Below are 23,166 nucleotides of genomic sequence, written 5' to 3' on the forward strand. Positions count from 1 at the left end.
CATTAGGTAATCATGAACTATTGCTCAAATAGGATTAAAGGTTAAGGACAAATTTGCTTCAACAGTAAAATAATGTTGTTAGAAAGATTTTTTGATCACTAGACACAGTTATGATGCATCATTAAGGCATCACTTACAAAGAAACAGATGGCAGGCAAAAAAATGGTTTACAACACATAGGCAAAATAGAAAGAATAATAGCCAGAAGGGCAGTTACTGTCATAAAACAGAAAATTTAATCAGGAAAATTTTTAATATTACCAAAAGAAAGAAAGGAACGCTCGAATTACCTTCAGGAGGTGAAACACTAATTACTGTCGATATAAACTCAGTTAATACTGAATATAGTTGACCTTTCGAAAGTGATGCAAAAAGCCACCAGCCAAATATTTGGCAATAATTGCAGTGATGATTTGATAAAACAGGTTAATTATGGAGACAACAATAACCTCATGAAAATGTGTGAAAATTGTAACAGCTATTTCACAAGTATTAGTTAGAGTTCCACACTTTAATTTGTATATAGAGTGGTAAGATTTTCCTTGATTTTGAAACTAAATATTTTTCACTCCACCCATAGCTAAGGAAATTAACAAAAATATTTCGCAGAAGCCAATTCTCCTGTATGGGTTCTATGTATATTTGCTAAAATACATTAGTCATTCAACAATGTAGGAAAAGACAGATTGCTACTTACCATAAAGAGGACACGTCAAGTTGCAGACAGGCACAATCAAAAGACACTTACATAAAGCTTTCTGCCACGGCCTTCATCAGTAGAAGAGAGACACACACTCCATTCACACCAACAAGCAAGCACACCTGTTGCACACACAACTGCCAACTCTAGCATCTCAAGCGGCATTGCGGCCGAAGATGCTGGAGTTGGCGGTCTTATGTGTGTGAATGGTGTGTGCCTCTCTTACTGATGAAGGCTGTGGGTGAAAGCTTTATGTAAGTCTCTTAATTGTGCCTGCCTGCAACTTGATGAGTCTTCTTTATGGTAAGTAGCGATCTGTCTTTTCCTAAATTATCGATATTCCTACCTGGAGTTTCCATTGTTTGAGTGGTCGTAATTCAGTCGCTCCCCAAAATATTTGAGGATGAAAATTGGTACTCTACACTAAAAGGCAACAAGCACTTGTTTTACGCTTTTCTTATTGTCAGCCAAGTCAGAATAAGTGGAGTACATTGTGTTTAACTGTGTGTTGAAATTCTTTGAGTGTCACTATTTACGAAGTCCATATCAATTCAGTTTCTGAAAGTATGTTCTTGTTTCTGCAGACCTTTGTATCCATGTTAATGTAATTCAAGAAAAGGTCTTACTACAGGCACAGTCCTGGTCCATACAAATGCTTCTGATTTTCTCCATTGTGTATTATTTCAGCAAGAGGTGCTTCAGTATGGTACAAAAGGAATGTGTAATGAGTGAGTGGTTTGTGTCCTCTCTGTAACAGGATGCAATGAATCATTTTTGCTCACAGAATTGATGGGATGCAATCTTAAGTACAAATTGTCAGATAAGGTGAATACAATTCTTCAGAGGAAGGCAAACTGTATCGACACATACTTAAACATGAAGTCATTGAAGGGAAAATTAGAGGAACGGTAGGACAAGGAAGAAGAAGAATTCAACTTTTGGATGACACGAAAGATGGGAAGAGATACTGATACTGAAGGAAGAAGCTGAAGACAGGGAAAATTGTCATCAGAAATTCTCCGTACAAAGACACAGACCTGCCACTAGGCAGAATACTACATAATAATGTGTTAATCAAAGCCCTAAATGTAGTTCACCCAATTTTGTTTTTAGCAAAATCTTCTCAGTACTATTCAGGTACCTTTACACTAGAATTTGAATGTATCCTGCTTTAAAATGAATATATAGTTGTACATAATAATCAATAACCTTTGCTGATATGTTCCAAACACGAACCAGTCATTATGGAATAACAACAACCTGGTTTAACTTTTAGCTAAGGATTAGAGCAGACACATAATTAACATACTAAACTGGTCAGGTATCATCTTGTACAAATTTAACGTGTATATTATGAAGTTTACTATTTGTTGCTCACAAACGAGATTCCCTTCTGATCATGATATGCACAAAAATACTTATCATACAAAAGTTTTTGAAACAATTTATTTTCTTTCATATTTCATAAAAAGTAATCTGTTTCATGGTCGTACTTGTGCCACAACTCTTAACTCTATAGGCTATAATCATTTACCTCTGATAAATGTAGTATTCCACCGGTATAAATAAGTCACTCAAATAACTTTTATATTTAATCTAATTTAATTCTATTCATTTGAGTTCGTTAGGTTCCATGGGACTAAGTGAGCCAGAGTTACTTGGTCATCGAAAAACTAACTGCAAATTCACAGAGAAATGAAAAGAAAGCTTAGAAACAGAAAAGAGACTAAAAATATGAGGGAAATAATTTTACAGTAGTACAATAAATAATATGTTACAATATGAGGCTCTAAATTACACCACTGAACTGGAGTAAAAATAAAGGTGTCCCTAAAGGAAGCTTTTCAACTTATATTTGGAAATCTGGGCTTTATGACTTTCCTTTAATATCAATGGGTAGTAAGGTGCAAATTACACCTGCAGAATAATGCACCCCTTTTTGTAAAACAGTTAAATAAGTGTTGTGCAGTGTTAATCATTGTTCCATATAGTGCTCTTTTTGACTAACTATAAATTCATGTGGGAGTATATGTGCAGCAAGTTACAATTACACACTTTGATGATGATTTGCATGTAGTTTGTGAACTGTCACTGCACACTGTACTGTAGTGATAATATTCTCTATGAATGGCAAGAGTTGCCCCATAATATGACAGCAGAGGGCGCAAGAAAGTAAAAGTACACAAAGTAAAGAAGTTATAGCTTTTCAGTGTCAGAGGCAGTGTACATCAGTAAACTAAATGTGAGACTTCCAAGGAAGCTTTACTGATTTGTAAAGTTAGACTTCCCTGAGTATTTTATGACCACGTGAAAATAAAATTTCGTTTCTAAAAAAGTTCCATTTAAAACTACATGCATTTTTATTTGTTCAGTTTAAATATCAATTTGTTTTCAGTAAGCCATGACTTAAAGTTATCCACTACCATATTTATTACATTGAAAGTCTTTCACAATGGTGCATGCCATCTTCAAATGCTTCTTTTTAATCACCTCTCATGTTGAGGATGTTTCACAAAATAATTCATTACATACATAAAGTAAAAGTACTGTCAGTGCTCTAATCTTTTTTGTCTTGCTCTTTGGACATTCAGAACAAACATGCTACATTTGAACATCGAGTTTTAATTTGTTCTAGGTGATGACTGCAGTCAGTGGGAAGCAACAGGCTACTGGGAAGTAGTACAACCCAAAGATTTTGTCCCTGTGGGTTCTGCCTCGCATGGAGCAGTTGTTTGGAGAGATTCATTGTACATAATAGGTGGTGAATCATTTCATCGTGCTGAAATGATATATGTTTATGACTTCAATGGTGAGAATAATGTGTAATGTTAATAAAATATTTTTAAATGTTGATAGTTATGTAGAACTTCACAGGTGCATTGAACAAAAATAATTCAGTTTTATATTCCATCAAACTGCACAAGCTTACTGCAATCACTCAGCTATTGTTACTGTGTTTTATTTTGTCACATAATCACTAGTTCCTAGCATACACTCGATAGTGTTAAATATTTTAAAATTTAACAGCACATTTCATCATTGGCAGATGCAGTGTGTACATAATTAGAAAATGATGAAGTACAGTAATTGAAACACTTTTAATGCAAAAGGCTAGATAATTTACATTATCATTTTTATTTTTTGGCTTTTTTTCTATCTTTTTGTACCCACCTGTCCAAATGTGCCACTCTAACCAATATTATTTTGACTAATGATTAATTAATCTTTGCAGGCTGAATTTACTAACTGGACGTACCACTGTGCAAGTCAGAGTGACTCCCTCCTATATGAACATTGATATTGGTTACTAAATTGGTCATGATTGTTAATGAAGGACTGGCAGCTTCTGATTTGGTTTTGGTCCATAGATTATATCTTTATTGTCTGATCCTACAGTGAATTGAAAATTCCTGATTCTCTGGAACATCTCAATTCTTTCCCTACCACAGCATTGCTCACCTTCACATTCAAGATCACATTAAGCTCAGTAACAGACATCAGTATCTTAGGCAGTCACCAGTCCTTTCATGTTGAACACAATTTCTCTTGAAGCTTCAGGTTTCACGGGGCTTTGATTATATTCTCATGCTGACTGAGGTGATGTTCACATATTAGACCTAAATTTGAGTTTCAAAGTCAAAATTGCCTGTGTTTGTGTTGGAATTTCATCGTAATATTTAATAAATCATATTTTGACTAGTAGTGTAACGTTCTTTGCTTCAGTTATTTTTGTTTATTCTTCTGAAGACTGCATATCTTATTGTTGATTTGAAAGTGAGCAAAAATTGAGTATTTCAGTCCATAATTACTTATCATTGAATGAATGAAAGTTATCAAAGGCCATTTCTATTCTTCCTTTTGTAAAATAGTGTTAAATACACAGAAACTTTATTACTGTATTTAAAAGTGCATGTGGACCAGTGATCAAAAATGGAATCATGCCTGCCTGTACATTAAATTGAACTGAATATTTTTTTTCCTATGTACATTTCATTTGTTGTTTCAAAATCTGTCTTTGACCTTGTTACTAGCTGCAAATATGTGCTGTACTGGTGACAAGATGTAAACTGTACATGCAGTGAGGCAATGTTTTGTCCGACTAGTCAGCAGCCTTAAGAAATTTCTTTCAAGGCTACATTTTATCTAGTGAATGTGCATTTATGAAAAAGAAAAGGTTTCCAAATAATTATATTTTTAAATAAAAGTAGACATACATCTGACTAATATTCTGTGTCTCCAATTTCATTCACTGTTGGGTGTTGAGCCATATTGCACATGGCTTTCTTTTCTTATTGATCCTTTTAGATGATAACTTTAAAGTTGCAAATGGGACTCCAACAGTATTTTTTTTTCTTTCCATGTATCACTACATCTCTCTACATGGCTATGATACCAGTATAGTGATACACTTGTGTATTAAGTGAGTTAGAGTGCAGTTTTATGATAAGAGAAAGCTACTACCCATACTTTTGTATCTCCAGAGGCAGCAGTATTATTACACAAGAACTGTGAGATAGACAATCACTCAAGAAGTCATTATAAAGCAAACACCACAAAAACAAGTACAGTTTAGACAGCTGTGGCACACTTTGAAAAACTGTGAATTTTTTTCAGACTGCTGGTTGTCACAAAATTATGCAGTCCATGGCATTGCAGTGTCATAGAATCACAGAAGATAAACATGAAAAATTAACCTAATTCTTCAGATGATGATTGTAGTGAGATTTTACTAACAATTCAGTGATTACTTACTAGAAATGGTGTTGAATCATAGAGTTACAGACTTAAAAAACTTTGTAACACATGGAAACTATGCATAGTACACATTGTACGGAGAAAACATGCAGTTAGGTAGCAACATTATTAGGATGATTAATTAACAGCTTTAAAGTTGTGTTCCTTTTTTACTATACCCATTACACTACAAAAATTACTGTAACATACTGAGAAAAGTTGCCAGAAAATCAAGAAATATGTATGTCAGGGATGAAATTAACAACTCCAGCAATTAAATCAAATCAGTATGGAATCTTGTTAGAAGAGAGACAGGAAAAGAAACCACTGGGTTAGGTAGTGTTACTATTAAAGAGAATGAGACCATTTTAACCAACAATATATAAGTAGCTAACAACCGTTTTTTAAGGGGGACCACACCCTGCCTATCTAACCCATGTTAATTGAGGCAAGTATTTGACTCCTTTCTGAAAAAAACTATTTGATGCAGGACCTTAATATTTTTACTGTATATTACATGATGCTAATAGTCAACTGTACTAAAATCTACTTTATCAATTTTATAGTTTTTAAGAAATACTTTTTCTAATTTTTTAACAAAAAATATTAAGTTTTTTCTGCAGAAAGTATTTTTTTGTGAACTTCCTAATAGAGGAATATTAATTAATGTAGTACCAGAGGTGGATTTTATGTTATGCTGTCTCTGAAAATTTCATTCATTTATGTATAATGGGGCATATGTACTGAAAATTTTAGTTTGTGGGAAATTGACTTTAAAGAAAACACTTTTGAAATTTGGTACTTACAGTTAATTAAAACAGTCCTGCTGCATATGATGGCCCTTCTTTGGCCTCTAGCAGATATTCCAGCTTCTTTTTCACCTATCTGTATGTTTGTCTTGCTTTCTTGGCCATATTAGATGCAAACCTGTCTGCATTGGCTATCCTCATTTTATTGCAATGTTGCAGCCCAGTGATCATATTTTCACCAGGATTAATTCCCAGCTTTTTCAGTACCCAACACTTTCCAATATTTGTGCAAATGAATGTAATAACAGCATCATGAACTCCTAGTTTCATTGTATTCATGCCTACAAATACAGTTTTAGGAAGGCGCTTCCAAATTATGCTGTTGAAACATTCATTTGGGTTCTATGTCTGCCCATGCAGACATTTCCTTAGAAGGTCAGGATGAGCCAAGTCTCTGAAAATAGATTTAATTGCTGTAATATCAGCAGCAGGAAGAGAATGCTGGTGAGAATAAGATTCTCCAGTTGCCTGAGCCCTATTGTATTTGCACCACAAATTTTCTCCTGATGGGCACAATCCATGACATGGCTTATCATCAGTAGAGGACTTATGGAAGAATATGGCTCAAACATCTCTCTTCATTGCCTCCAGAATTTCTTTATTTCTCCTAATTCCCTGCCCATAGTATACCTGCACGTTTTCTATTTGTTTTAGTTAACCGACCCTGTCCGCTCAACAGTTTTCCGTCTTCTAATTTTTTTCGGCTCATATCAACAGTTAGTTTTCTCAGCCTTGTTCCCAAACCTTTTTGAACATGGCCTCCACATTCTATTTTGCTAGTAATGGTGTCTCCATATGGCTTAGAGTTCACCACATTGTTGTATGCCTTACTGTCACCATCTCTGAAATATTTGGTGTACCATACGCCTCTTGTTTCTACGGAGCGATGAAATATTTGTTGTATTCCATGAACTTCCATACCACCACTTGTTCCTCTAAAATTAGCCACGCAGTTGTGTTCTTTATGTTCATTGACTTTACAACATTTGCAATATTTAGACGTTATCTCCACATCTAACACTTCACCAGTGTCTACACTTGTGGCAGTCACTACTCCATTCAGAGAAGCATGACCTCATTTATGCCAACTTCCATCAAGTGCCACTGCAATATCTGAACATCCATCATTTTCTTCCACTGCTTCCCTAGCAGCCAGTTTCGTGCTTTCCTCACTGACTTCACATACCGCTTTCTCTAATATTGCAGTCAGTTTTTCAAATTTATTTGGTGGTTGATGTAAGTTCATCACTGAACAAATGTTCTCCCTGCAGCCATGCCCTTGCCAACGGATCGTAAGGCATAAACTAATCTAATATTGATTTCATAAGGGCCGCTTGCATCTGGTTTTCAAGAACTCGTAAATGAAATCACAGCTGAGCATTTAGTGCAAATTATGTCAGGTTATAAAGATATAACAGTTTTGATTATGCGAGTATTTAAGCATCCATTCGCTCCACTGTACATTTTAACTTCGTTGCAAAGTAGAAAATCCAGGTCTTCTGCTCCCCATAACTAACACTGACAAATAAACCAGCACAGGTACTGCACGCCTGGTGTTACTCTGCCTTGTATTAGTAAATTGTTGGGAGGGGAGAGGGTAGGGGAAGATGACAGGAATGAGGAGAGGGAACTATGTTTTCAGCTTTGGGGAAGAAAAGGAACAAGAAACATAACATTTCATGTAATTTTTCAGTGTTTAGTTGTCATGTTCTCTATTCCACGTGCTTCTACAAACATTCGCCGTACTGTTTGAAGTAGAATACCACATACCTTTGGTGTTGCAGTCTGCAGTATTGACAAGATTCTGTTCCTTCTGGTATTATCTTTGTCACTGCTTGGATATGACTTTTGTTGTTTGGCTACATGTGTCTCGTAACTTAGTCATCGTGACTTGCAAACAAGACTAACAGCAGCACCAATGAAAACTGCAGCTATTTGCAAAGAAACAGCACTTCTATACAGTGAATGCATAAGTGAATAATCGGTAGCAGCAAGTGTTGCTACACAAACCTTGTCGATGGTAGGTGTCTGTCAGGTTTTCGTTGCTTCTTATGATGCAACATGTATGGCAACAGTATGTGCTTAGTCACAGACTAAGTTGGATGGGCCGAAGGCTTTTCATTGACAGTTACAAACAAAGAGAACATGAGTTGTGGCAGAACTGACATCCTACTATCAGTTGCCAGTTCCACTGCACCCCCCCCCCCTCCCCCCTCTGGTACATAACTGGAGTTACGACTGACGGCTGTAGCGTTTAGGTCCGTTCTCTACACCTGACTTCACATTGTCTGAAAGCCAGTGAGTGTACAGTAGTGTTGTAAGCACTCTGCTGTGAACATCGTAGCCAGTGCAAGCATTTAACAGGATTGCAGCAAGTTATTTTCTGAATTTTTTATTCCTTATGTTGTGTGTTTTCATGGCTGATGATGATGATGATGGTGGTAAGTGACAGATTCTGCAGAAGCGAATGAGAGACATAAATTGCGGGATACGTGCTTTCTTTAAGCACAAAGCCCCTCCATGCACATATTGCGACTATTGCTTGGAACCAGCAGTGCTGCAATCCCCATTCGTGCCTCAACCTGCATGGAACACTATTATTTGTGAAGTGGACTTCAGGGGCAATGACGTTCCCAGTATGTAAAGAGGGAAGGAGAGGGAAAAAACATAGCTGTTGCTGAGGTTTAGTATAAGCATTTGCCCTAAATGGAATTATATTTTGTACGAAGTTAATTAAGTAACTTTTTGACTGATCTTAACATAATTAGTTTTGCCCTGGAACAACTACAATAATTTAAAGTTGCATGATGTTCATAATTTGTTGATTGCCAGTATGTGATGTTCATTGAAACTGTTACCAATGGTACTGAGAAAATTACTAAAGTACTCCAGGTTCTTGTTTAGAAGCTAGTGTTTGTGCAAACTGTACTGCAAACCATGACCTTATAAATTCTTGAACAAGAGGTTCAAATTTTCCAAATGAAACTGTTTTATTGAGCACATTGTGATAATGTCATCCAGGTAATTAAACAGTGGAATGTTTACGTTCGAATATCAACAATTTTGAAAAGGATAGATTGCTACTCACTGTAAAGATGACATGTTGTGTTGCAGACATGTACAACAAAAAGACTGTTACACACTAAACTTCCAGCCAAAGCTTTCTTCAGAAAAGTATAAAACACACACACATTCACCCAAGCAAGCAGATCTCACACACGCATCCGCTATCCTGGCTGCTCCGGCCAGCATGCAACTAAAACATGTTGAACAGGAGTAAAATCCGGAGTGGGGTGGGAAAGGGGAAAGGATTGCAGGGTACTGTTGGGGAAAGAGGAATCAATGCTGCCTGGTGCAGCATACGGTGACCACAGGTGAGAGGACAAGGCTACCAGGCACAGTGTCGGGAGGTTGAAGGGGTGGGGGGAGAGTTGAAAAAGGGGAGAGGAAAGGAGAGTAGCAGAGAACGGAGAAAGACCGGTGAGTACACTGGCAGAGAGCAGCACACAATGAAGATCATGGGACGTGAATTGGGAGGAAATGATGGGATGGGATGGGGAGGGGTTGGAAACAGTTGGGTGTGGGGAGAATATGTTACCATACCAGTTTGCACATCTACCATAAATCGTTCGTCATGTGCTGAAGAACAGCAAGGTGAACTGAAGAATAGCCATGTGCTAACCACATCAAACCATCAAAGTGCATTCACTGACATTGTTAATGGACAAAAGGAGAATTAATAACCATGAACTGTCTAAAGATATTCATAGATAGGTGTCCAGTAGATGTTGTAAAAATACTTGGTGTACACATGTTTCAGTAATAGCTCTTCTGACCATGGAGTAGAATAGGTGTCATCAAATGCTTACACATTAGTTATCACATGGAAATTATTGCACCGACTTTTAGTTACTCTTGTCAACATCATAGTCTGTTGCAACCAGAACCAGTTTATTCTTAACGGCATCTCTCAATGCAATGAGGAGCAGACAGGCACGACAAAATTTGACACTGACTTGGGTTTCATTGTGGTGTGCACATTCTGATTCAAAGAGGGGTTTGCTTGACACTAGTTGTCTAACACTTAAAAGGCCTGCTCCAGCTTGTAATTGGAATTGTGGTATCGGAACTTCATATGAGTAAACTTTGCTACTACAAAACAATAAAAATAACAAAAGAATAAGGCCATAAACTGTGAATCGGTCCAGTCTGTGTAGAAGACAATGAAAATGGCATAATATTAATTGTGATAATTTTGAAATGCAGTACTCAACCACAGTATTAGAATATTTGTGGGAGGTTACTCTTCCTTTGATTTTCTGCGTAAATTTGCTTTAAATTTGTTGTGCTTTGAACGACATCTATTTGGAAGCAACAGCACACAAAGAAACTTAAGTGACACTAAAAAACGTGAGAAGGCAGCACAGACTTCCGGACATATGATAAACTTTTTTTGTTACATCAATGGAATGAAATAATCATATGACATTATTTGGGAGACTCCATTTGGGGTTTTCGGCTGCCAGGTGCAAGTCCTTTCATTTGACACCACTTGGTGACTTGCATGTCAATGACTAAGAAACTTGTACTGTCGTTGAGAATAAAGATGTCCTTACAGATTAGTACTTTAACTCTCTTGTTTAATGTTTGTCATTGTAACTCAGAAATACAGATTTCTTCTTCCTAAACAGATTTATTGCTCTCAAAATTAACTTCAAACTTAAGTAGATATGCAGTTGACAATTCTGGTGTATAAAATATAAGGATAACACCACCACTTGGGGAAAAAAAAGAGCAAAAATATCACACGTAAAGGACACTAAATTACACTTATACTTTCATCTCACTATCTCAAATAAAAATTTAACTGGACCTCAAATAAAACGTCTCCGCCAAGTTACATTAAATAATTCCTAATACACAAAACATATCACTTCATTAAACAGTCACATAACTAATTATGCAGAAAAGCATCATGTAGCTCTCAAATCATTAAGCAATACTTAATTTTTTGCAATACACAACACTTATACAGTGTTAATGAGTTATGAAATAACATGGGTTAGCATTGGGAGCAATCATGAGAGAGATGGTGTTTCTTCTTGTGCTGAGATACCTAATTTCTTACAGGCAGAGGCCACAATGTTGGGATCACAGATTTACTACAAAATTCGGACCCCCTTTTGTAGTCTATTACAACAACATAACATGCAAGTAATAAGCTGCACTACTCTGGCAATTCTGAGAGAATCGCAAGAGAAGTTTTACAAGTTCTATTATGTAAGAGGTATATGCCAGCTGCTTAGCGTTTGAGTTAGATAAGATGAATGTGTATGATGCGATGGTTCGGCTCCTGCTCCTACTTAATTTTTAATCTGTATTTCTTTTCTCCACTGGTCATATTATTTAATTTATATGACATTTTAGTGGTAATATAATTTTAAAAAACCATTTGTATTTGCATGAAGTTTTAGTGAAATTCATGTTATTTGATTATTTACTATTTTTAATTAAATTTGATTACTAGAACAAATATTTTCTAACTATTAACAAATAAATGAAGAGACACGTAGAATTTTCCTGAAAATGTATGCCTATTATGTTTTTCGAAATCCCGTATACATGCAATCTGGTAAAGTACCCAGAACTGCTTTGCAACTCAATGCTTTGAGCTACAGACACAGGGGCAGGCCCCATTTGGCAGTTAACCTGTGAAGCAGTCAGAAGTTGCTAATGTAGCAAGAATGAATAGTGTAGGTGCAAATTTTTTGAATATCACAGAATTAACCCTTGTAGTACAAAAATAAAGGTTTGAGCAGGAGTCAAACCATCGCCTCAGACACTTAAGTCTTACGAAGCGCGAAAGCTAACCACTTAACCACCAAGAACTCTAATGTCCAGCACCTACGCACAGATACGTAACTGACATAACAGACGCGTAAAACTTTCCTTGCGATTTTCTCGGAATTGCCAGAGTAATGCACCTTACTGCTTGCGTATTATGTTGTTTTTATGGTGTACTAAAGGCGCACAAAGTTTGAAGTAAATCTGTGATCCCAACATCGCGGCTTCCCCTTGTTAGATGACTTATAGATTTTTTAAATAAGAGAAATGTAGATACATAGATACATCTCTGTCTAAATACCACAGCGCAGTTGGCCCATCATGCACACACAGTTTTGATCGCAGTCATTCCCACACACCATCTGTGTCTCAACGTCGCAAACAACTGAAGTCACCATTGGGTTTAATTCATAGCAGTCAAATGACATGGATACTGGCACTGTACCTCGTGTAATTCATGAAATGCAAGAGAGACAAATTGTAATCAGTACTTTACTCCCAACATTTAACTTGAAATTACATATATAAAATTTATAATCTGCATTATTATTGGTCAAATGTTTGAGTGTAATGAAAACATGACTCACTTTGTCTACTGAAGAATCAGAAATGGCTAAATACCAGTTTTTCAAGCAAGGGTTTAATTGAACAAAAAGTTCTCAGGTTTCCAGACACATAAAGTGATTAAAATTACTCAGGCTTTCAGCCAAGCACTCCATGGCCATTTTCACATGGTATGACTGCCAATGGGCTGCTGGTATGGCACTTATATACACTAGCTGCTGGCTGTGACATCACTTGCGCTCACAGCATCACCATATACAGGCTTCTGCTGACTCAGCATTCAATGTGCCCACTTCAACTGCGTGATAGTTGGATCCCATGCCATGCTGAGCTGATATCAGATGCTGATAACCTGTCCCATGAGCTGAGTCACCTAATTGAGGTCTTCAGTAATGGCTGTAATGCCCATGAAATAAATGAATGATTTCATGCAAGACTCACAACAAGACCACTGATGAAGAGCAGAAAATAAACTTCCTTTCTTACCATTCTGTGGTTCCTTGTCAGGCAAGATAAGCCGCTTGCTGAAACGATAAAAGATGAAATCAATCTTCAGGCCTCCAACAAAAATCCATCAATTACTGGGACCAGTTAAACATGCAGCAGATCTCAGAACACCTGGGGTCTAAAAGATACCTTGTGAATGTGACCAGCCTTACTTCGTACAAACAGTACATGCTGTGGAGCAACACAGGAAGGAGCATGAGAGGTTTTATTGCCTACACTGCTCCAAGAAATTTGCTTTAGCTGAGTGTGCTGTAGAAAATGGTACATTGGATGAAATTTCGCAAGACATCCATCATGGCTTGCATAAATGGCTTCTGAGATTATGTAATTAAAGAAGCCATTGAAATAAAAATCACAAATAACATCTTAAACAGAGACAGTGGCCTGCAGCTCAGCACAGCATGGGATCCAGTGGTCGTGCAGTTGAAGCGGCTGCATCGAACGCCGAGTCAACATATGCCCATGTACAGCAATGCTGCAGGCACCAGTGACACCACAGCTGGCAGCTGATGTATGTAAGAGGCCTACCAGAAGCCCACTGGCAGCCATACCACTTGACAATGACCAAGGAGTGCTTGGCCAAAAGCTCATGTAATTTTAATCACTTGATGTGGCTGGAAACCAAGAACTTTTTATTCAATTTTACCACTGTGAGACTCTGCATTCTTACAAGAGTTTAATTGCTTGAACTTCCTCAAGCTAATTAAGAAAAATGTAATTACTTATTTTAGGGAAACCTTTTGTTCAATTTTTGATCATAGCACACAGTGTGGGAAATGGACAAATGATGTATCAAGTAGACCAGTGTGAGGTGTAATTTTGCAAAGGTTTTAATTGCTTGAAAGAAATGTGAGTAATTGAGAAAAACTTAATTGTGATTTGAGGGGAAAATCGAACACAAACCGCTTTCTGTTGTCCTGACACCATTGAGTTCACGGCTGAACTTCTCCCACTGCACTTGCTTAAAATTGAATCGTCTTTTAAGTTGAATCGCCTTTTAAGTTGAATCGCCTTTTAAGTTGAATCGCCTTTTAAGTTGAATCGCCTTTTAAGTTGAATCGCCTTTTAAGTTGAGCAGTTTCTGACTTCACCACTGCTGCCACAGTGCAGATCACTGGTTGATGCATTCAGGAGGACGACAGTTCGATCCCGCGTCCAGCCATCCTGATGTAGGTTTTCCAAGATTTCCCTAAATCGCTTCAGGCAAATGCCAGGATGGTTCCTTTGACAGGGCAAGGCTGACTTCCTTTCCCATCCTTCCCCAATCTGATGAGACCAATGTTCTCACTGTTTGGTCTCTTCCGCCAAATCAACACATCTGGTCAATGCTGAGTGTGAAGGAAAGGTCCCAAAGCTTCCTTCTTTGCCTGCTGGGCAATATGATCACTCACAAATATGTTGTGTGAGTTATACTGTCCACGCCATCTCCCACTGTTGAAGGAGCATGGCAGCTTTGGATCATGTATTAATATCAACCCCATCTGTTAAGCCCATTCTACAAGATCTTCTCCATTCTTTTTAGTCTCCAGGTAACACCAATATGTGCTATAGCTTTTGAAGTCACCCATGACCAGCTTTATTGACTGGGATTGAAAATTAGGGTATTCCATGAACTTGAACTCAGCATTTGGTATTTATGCACTGATGTCACCGTGTGTGACTGAATCGCAACATTCTTGATTTCTATATCGCTTTGGGGGGTAGACCTGTTGACAGAATGTTTAAGCCAGGTCTGTTACTGGAGTCCGCAGCTCGTGGTCTCGCTGTAGCGTTCTCGCTTCCCGAGCACGGGGTCCCGGGTTCGATTCCCGGCGGGGTCAGGGATTTTTCCTGCCTCGAGATGACCGGGTGTTGTTGTGTCATCTTCACCATCATCATCATCATCATCATCATCATCATCATCATCATCATTCATCCCCATTATGGTCGGAGGAAGGCAATGGCAAACCACCTCCACTAGGACCTTGCCTAGTAAGGCGGCGCGGGTCTCCCGCATCATTCCCCTACGCTCTGTAAAGAAGTATGGGACTCATCATCATCCATCATCATCATCATCATCATCATCATCATCATCATCATCATCATCTGTTACTGGAGGTGTGAGCCAAGAGGTAAGTTGTTGGGAGCTGGTGTTGTGTAGGGATGGGCAAGTATATTGTGTAGGTTCGGTGGATGGCGGAATACCGATGTGGGAGGTGTTGGAAAGATAGTGGGCAGGACACTTCTCATTTAAGGGCACAACAAGAGGTAGTCGAAACTTTGGTGGAGAATGTAATACAGTTGCTCCAGTCCTGGGTGGTACTGAGCTATGAGGGGAATGCTCCTCTATGGCTGGGAGGTGGGACTTTTTGATGTGGTGGAAGACTGGAAAGATAAGGCACAGGAGATTTGTTTTTTTACAAGGTTGGGAGGATAATTACGGTCTGTGAAGGCATCAGTGAGACCCTTGGTATATTTCGAGATGGTCTGCTTGTCACTGCAGATGCAATGACCATGGGTGGCTAGGTTGAATGGAAGGGTCTTCTTGGTATGGAACAGGTGGCAGCTGTTGAAGTGGAAGTATTGCTGGTGGTTAGTAGGTTTGGTATGGACAGAGGCACTGATGTAGCTATCTTTGAGGTGGAGGTCAACATCCAGGAAGGTGGCTTGTTGGGGTGAGTAGGATCAGGTGAAGCAAATTGGGGAGAAGTTGTTAAGGTTCTGGAGGAATGTGGATAGGGTGACCACACCCTCGATCCAGTTCGCGAAGATGTTATGAATGAATATGAACCAGATGAGGGCTTAGGATTCTGGGTGTTTAAGGAGGATTCCTATAGATGGCCCATGAATAGGTTGGCTTAGGATGGTGCCATGTGGGTGCCCGTGACCGTGCCCCAGATTTGTTTCTAGGTAACGCCTTCAAAGGAGAAGTAATTGTGGGTGAGGATATAGTTGGTCATAGTGACTAGGAAGGAGGTTGTTGTTTGGAATCCGTCGGGCGTTGGGAAGGATAGTGTTCAATAGCAGTAAGGCCATGGATATTATGGATGTTAGTGTGGTAAAGAGATAGGCACTGTGGAGAGTCAGTGGAGGAAGTGGTTCATATCTTTTATATAGGAGGGTAGGTTCCAGGTAAAGGTTGAAGGTGTCTGTCTATGAGAGCAGAGATTCTCTCAGTGGTGGCACAGTAACCGGCCACAATGAGGCATCCTGGCTGGCTGAGTTTATGGGCATGTAGAAGGTAGGAGTGTGAGGAGTGGTAGGGGTGAGAAGAGAGATGGACTCTGGCGAGAGGTTCTGGGATGGGCCTAAGGATTTGAGAAGTGACTGGAGATCCTGCTAGATTTCTGGAATGCGGTCACTGTGGCAAGGTTTGTAGGTGGATCTATGGATCTATCTGACAGCTGTCAGAGTTCTTCTGCCAGGTAATCCTTGCGGTTCAAAACTGTAGTGGTGGAGCCTTTGTCAGCAGGTAGGATTATAAGGTCGGGATCAGTTTTTAGATGGTGAACTGTGGCTCTTTCTGTAGGTGTAAGGTTAGTATGCATGTTGAGGGATTTGGGGAATAATGGTGAGGCAAGGTTCGAGGTTAAGAAACTCTGGAAAGTTAACGGGTGATTTGGGGGCAGTGGGGGTGGATCGGATCATGGTTGGATGGAAGAGTGAACCAAGTTAGGCAGGGTTCAACATTGGTCTTGGGTTGAGTCTGGATGTTTCTCTAATATATTTTATTTCTTACTTTTAGGCAAATGATTTCACAAAACATTTTCCCTTTTTTTTTGTAAAAACATTTGTTCAGAAGACTAAACATGAGTGAAAGAAAACTTTCTGCTATATAGTCTTTAAGAAACCTGCCCATTATTGGGAGGGGGGGGGGGGGGAAACTGTATCTCACAGTGTCATTAATAGTGGATTGAAATACTGTGAACGTTGTTACCCTGTTTGGCTAGCTGCTAATATGTGGTTTGTCAACAGCAAGTTTTCCACAAATCAAAATCAGCTGGCTGTTGAATCCAAACAATAATGTAGACACCCTAAAAATGGTAATTCACATATTGGTCAAATTAGGTGATGCAGTCATGTCAAATTAAGACTGTATATGGATATGTTGTGTAAAGGAAGTGATACATGTATGCTGAGGACATTTTTTCCCTCTCGGAGACAATCTCTCATTTTCTTTTGAAAGAGAATATAAATTAGGATAGATTACTACCCACCAAATGGTAGAGGCATTGAGCAGCAGACAGGGCTACTTAAAAGCTTATACCATAAACTGTGAATGTTAACTCAACATCACCTCTATGATAAGAGAAATCTGTCCTATTTAATATTGTTATTGCATCCAGGGTTTTCCTTCGTTTTGGGTGACATGTACTGACACACGAATATCTCACAAAATGAGCACTTCTTCCAGCTATATGAACAGTGAACTGTATAGTTTTTTCCATAATAAGTAGACTAACATTGTAATTTTAAATCACAGTTCGAAAACTTTGAAACTGATGGTAATTGTTTTGACTTCCCAGGAAAGAGAGCATTTTACAAGCGGTTTGCCCATTCATGAAATTTTAATCGTGCTATTCATAGTAATTATGTAGAAGGTTATGGTGCAAATGATGAAATATTGGTGTCTGTTAACAGTGAACCTCTTACACAATGAATTAGAAGGCCTGCCCCTGAGAAAAGAAAGGCTATTGATGATCCTAAGAAAAGCAGGTGACAGACTTCACTTCACTGGTAGCATACTGGGAAAATGTGGTCTATAAAGAAGAATACTTGCAATGCATTTGTATATCCCACCATGGAGTATTTGCTGAAATAGGACTAATGGGGATATTGAATATGCAGAAAGAAATGCAGTACAAATAATTAGGTTTGTTTGATTCATTGGAGAGCGTAACAGAAATGCCAAAAAACTTGAATTGGCAGCTGATTTAAGATAAGACACCAGATAGCCTGCAAAAACCTGCTTATAAAGTTTCAAGAACCATTTTAAGCAAAGAAATTGAGGCATATACTACAGCCCCCTCTGTTACACTCTGTAGGGACCACAGCTGCAAGATTAGAATAATTACAACATGCACAGAGCATTTAAATAGTGAGTCTTCATATGTATGGAAAAAATACCAATATGTGGTACATTGGGGAGTACCCTCTGCCAGGTGTTTCAGTGGTTTGCGGGGTGTGGATGTAGATTGAAATTCAGTTCTGTTACCTTAAAGGTTGCTAATTGTTGCATGAGACAGTTATGGACAAGCTCTGTTACTTAGCTGGCCTGCATGTTGATTGTGGCAGCAGTTAAGACAATTCTATTGTCTACTGGTGTGATGTGAGACTGTTAGAGAATTTCATTGCTCATTTTGGCAGTTCAGTTGGTGAAGTTCACTTGTCTCACAAAGTGGTGGGAGTTTGTTAAATACCTGTCACTGACCCATTTCTCTCTGTCATATGCTACGAGGGATATATTGTAATTTCCGAAGAATGTTTTGCGACACACTTATGAACAATTGTAACTATATAAAAGGTATTACAGGACTTCACATAGTGTTCTGAAGAGCTCTGCTTTCAATCCAGTATGTCCAATATGTGTTACTTATGTCTAAGATTTTATTGTATTGATGCAATTCTGCAATTTGTCAGTTAATACAACATGGTTTTTAAAGGTAATGTGTGGGAAACACATCACATGGACAGCAAGAATGTTCCACAGCCACGTTACGGCCATTCTGCTGTTCTTTTTGGGGTGAGTTATTTATATAATTACTAATTTCAAATTTATGTTGATAATTGAAATAGGAAATATAAATTTTCATGAGACTTGCACTTTTCCAGTATTGAACGTTTCTAAATTTGCACTGCTAAACGGTATTCCAAATATCAGATCACTAAGATTTGAAAATGGTTTTCATTTTTTGTAGAACTTTAAATGCTTATTTCCATACCTTCATTTGCTTTGCATATGTATTTTATACTTTAAAAAATACATTTAGTATAGTTGCTACTTAACAGAACAATCAAATCTAGCTCATAGGGATTTTATTTCTGGATCTGTGAAATTCTAGCCGGTTTTTAGTATTTGTGTATTACATATTAAAGAAATAAAATGAGCTTCAGCTTCTCTGCCTACCTTTAGGGATCAGATGGATTTCAGTTATAGAAAATTACAGTTCCTTTTAGCCCTTTCATCATACATGAGTCAAGAATTGTTCTGTGGAAAAAATCAGTTACTAAAATCAAAAGTGAGTATAGTGCAATAAAGAAGTGAAATTGTGTATAAAGTGGTCTTCTGATTATTTCACTTGGAGGAGAAAAAAATGTTTGTAAAAGTAAAAGCTAAATAACAAGTTGTAAATGCTGTAGGAAAGAAAATTTACTAAAAATTCCCATTACAGTAGAGCTCAGATTGCAGGAAATCAGCGTGAGTGAAAATAAACTGTTACAATTTCAACTTCTAGAACACCAACCGTACACTGTAAGCAGTTAAGTGGCTACAGAGTAGCTCCAAAACTTGAGGAGAAGCAAGTAGTAATGAAAGACGATAAAGGTGTGGTTTTATTTTTTTTTATTTTTTATTTTATTTTATTTTTTTTTGGGGGGGGGGGGGGGGGCGGCTGAGGAGGGGAAGAGGAAACCACAACAGGTGACTGATTTTGTGGCGTACCATTTAGATGTGTGGAAGGATGATTCTGAAGGCTTATCAATCTGCAACTTTAGGAGATGCTACTGAAATGAGAATAAAAGTATACATGTGTGGTAAAATGTAAGCACCACTCACAAATTAGACGGTGAGACAGTCCCAACTGATCACATGTGGCCTCTAAAGCAATACAAGGAGTGATCTATGAGCCTGGGAAATGTGATCAGTATGTTGCCAATCCCTCTTGTTGTTATTGCCAGCAAATGAATCCTGCTGATGTCACTGCTTCTTTATTCAAGCAGCTCCTCATATGGCATCATGAGGCTGTGTGGACCCTGTGCTTGAGCTCCCTTCCTCAGAAAAAATCTGAGAAGGTGTGAAGAATGGAACCCTGGTCCTACTGCACCGAAGGCAGTGACCCCAACCTCTTGGCTTTGGATGCAGTCTTCTTTTGTCAGTATAGGTATATGACAGTTGTCTGTGCAAAATGATGTGCCTGTAGAGATCCTGGACAATTTCAGCCTATTCTGCTTTGCATAAAAATTACGGGTAAAGACAAAAGGTAATAGTGGTTTACAATAATTGAAAAATAGAGTTCTAAAAATAAAAAGATTTTCATATTGTTGATATGTACACCCATTCTTTCACTGTTGCAAATTCTGTATTGTTTATCTTGTGAATAAGATTAACTGCTTTATTTTGACTCTGGTTTCCATATTTAATGCCTTATAGCAACACTTTCAGGTTAAATTGTTATTTCCAGTGGTAATTTCACCATTGGGACCACTGCTATGAACCCTACATATCCAAGCAAAGTATTTATATGAGAGCTTGACATGGTGTCAAGTGGATATATATACATCCACGACAAGCAATTATTATTCCAATATTTTTATTGCAGTCTATTGTCACATTTATCATAATAATGATGACCACTTCTGTTCAAATTTCAAACATCTTCAGATCAATTGTAATTGAGCACTCCCTCAGTTATATGTGCTATGTGCAGCTTCCATATAGTAGCTACACACAGCACATAGAACTGATGGGGTGCCCCGAAACTACATTTGATCTAAAAATGTCAAATTTTGAATGAAACCAGTAATCATTTTTATGACACATTATAAAACAATAGACCGGAATGAAAAATATTGTTATGAAGTAGTTATCGACACTTTCGTGTAATTGTAATAATTAAAATTTCTTGTGTAGACGCTGAAGGTGCTTGAAACAGTTACATGAAACATGTTTGGGCAAGGAATGAACTAAAAATTCATTGCAGAAGATGAATAATAGCTAATCTTGTACAGTGTAGAAAAGATTTTCAACTGAATTAAGATTGCTTACAGACAGGGAGTGTTTTGGGAACACCACAGTGATTGGGGATCTGAGGTTTTAATATATTAGTTAACAAATCTGTTTTTCAGAGAAAAGAATGTAGGTACCCCTTCTCTCATCACCTCCTCAGTAATCCATTTGACAAAATCACAGCTCACTCATAATAATTTCTTCTCCGAAGGGAAAATCTATGAACGAAACAATGGAACTACTATGGGCACTTGCTTGGCGCCATCTTAAGCCAATCTGTTTATGAGCTTCATGCAGGAATCTTTCATATTAGTTCAGCACCCTAACCTACTTCGTTTCTTCATTCATTGATAGTATTTTCATGGTCTGGGCCCATGGAGAGTACAGCTTTGGCTCTTTTGGCTCTGTCCTCCAAAGTCACACGCACGCACTCACACTCTTATGCACCTACACAGTGCCGGCTGAACTAACACTGGCAAGGCTACATTTTGACAGGTGGATTGGCTGTGATGGGGGTGACTAGTGGATTTGAGTGAGACAGCCAGTTTGCTGGCTAGGAGCATGGGAGGGAGGGGTGGAAGGTATATGGGCTATGCATGTGACGCATAACTGTTGGAGCACTGAAGGTGATGTGGGGAGTTGAATTGGGAGAGGGTGACAGGACAGAGGAAGGAGAAACTGCTGGGTGGAGGGTTTGTGGATAGTAGGTTACCTGAGATGAGGCCAGTATGATCACAGGGGCAGATAATGTGTTGTAAGTGTAACTCCCCATCTACTTAGCTCAGAGAAGCTGGTGGTGGAGGGAAGGATCCATATGACCCAGGTTGCGAAGGGCCATTGAAATGGAACATGTTGTGCTCAGCTGCATGGTGTATCACCTGGTGGTCAACTTTGTTCATAGCAGCTGTTTGGCGATGGCTGTTTATCCTGGTGGACAGCTGGTTGGCAGGCATACCAACTTAAAAAGTTGTGCAGCTTTTGCAGCAGGGTGGGTCTATGACATGGCTGCTTTCACAGATTGCCTGGCCCATGATGAGGTAGGATAAGCAGAGACAGGACTGGAGTAGAAAATATGAATTGTTAGAGATAAAAGACTGTTGGAGGACATGACAGCAAGTCAGTAGCTGAGAAAGAAGTGACTCAGAATTGTATATCCTACATTTTGTACTATCTGCACATTAGGCAACACTTAAGCAAACGAAGGAGAAATTTTGAAAAGGAATTTAAGTTGAAAGAGAAGAAATAAAAATATTAAGGTCTATTGTTGATATTGTAATTGACAGAGATGGCAGAGTACTTGGAAGGTAAGTTGAAAATAAGATAATACAATGAAAATCAATATGAGTGAAACGAGGGTTATGGAATGTTGTCAGATTCAATCAGGTGATATAGAGGGAATTGAATTAGGAAATAACATAGTAAAATTAGTAGACAAGTTTTGCTATTTGGGAACAAAATAACTGGCTACGACAGAAGTAAAGAGGATATGACACGAATAGTGGCACTAGCAAGAAAAGTCTTTCTTAAAAAGAGAAAAATGATTACATCAGATATAAATTTAAGTATTGGAACTCTTTTTCTGAAGGTATCTGTTTGGAGTGTAGCCGTGTGTGGAAATGAAAAGTGATGTTACAAAAAAACTTACATACCGACAGAGAATTTGTAAACTGGAAGAAGAACAGTAACCCAGAAAGTAATTAAATTTTCTACACTGATCTGTGTATTTATGTACCAGACACCAATCAGCTGCAGGTGAATACTTGTCTGTCCTTAGTTTAATACCTTTTTACATTGTAACTTAAAATATTGGGGAGTTCATCAGTAGATTAAATGACCCATCTGTTAACAGTACTGGGACAACAAATGCCAACATACTTTGTTACTGTTTTCAACATAACAAGGGTTTCTTTTTAAAAAAGTGAAATTGTTGTATGTTGTGTTTTTGTAACAAGTAAAAACTCACAATTTTTTGTTACATTTAATTGCTTTGTGGTTACTTCTAACCTCTCTCTTCCAGAATAAAGGAAAAATAGTTACTTTTTGACTTTCTCTGTCTGAGAGGCTCAGATTTGGTTATATACTTT

General features: G+C 38.1%; 1 protein-coding gene across 1 annotated transcript in view; it reads left to right on the plus strand.

The window, feature by feature from the left end:
* Positions 1-23,166, plus strand: part of LOC126252744 (attractin) — a 272,729-nt gene that overhangs the window by 50,105 nt on the left and 199,458 nt on the right. The window contains exons 5-6 of the mRNA XM_049953646.1: positions 3,336-3,509; positions 18,801-18,880. Of these exons, the coding sequence (XP_049809603.1) occupies positions 3,336-3,509; positions 18,801-18,880 (254 nt within the window). The remainder of the gene's footprint in view (positions 1-3,335; positions 3,510-18,800; positions 18,881-23,166) is intronic.

This window comes from Schistocerca nitens, chromosome 4, assembly GCF_023898315.1.
Source record: "Schistocerca nitens isolate TAMUIC-IGC-003100 chromosome 4, iqSchNite1.1, whole genome shotgun sequence".
Lineage (NCBI taxonomy): Eukaryota > Metazoa > Arthropoda > Insecta > Orthoptera > Acrididae > Schistocerca > Schistocerca nitens.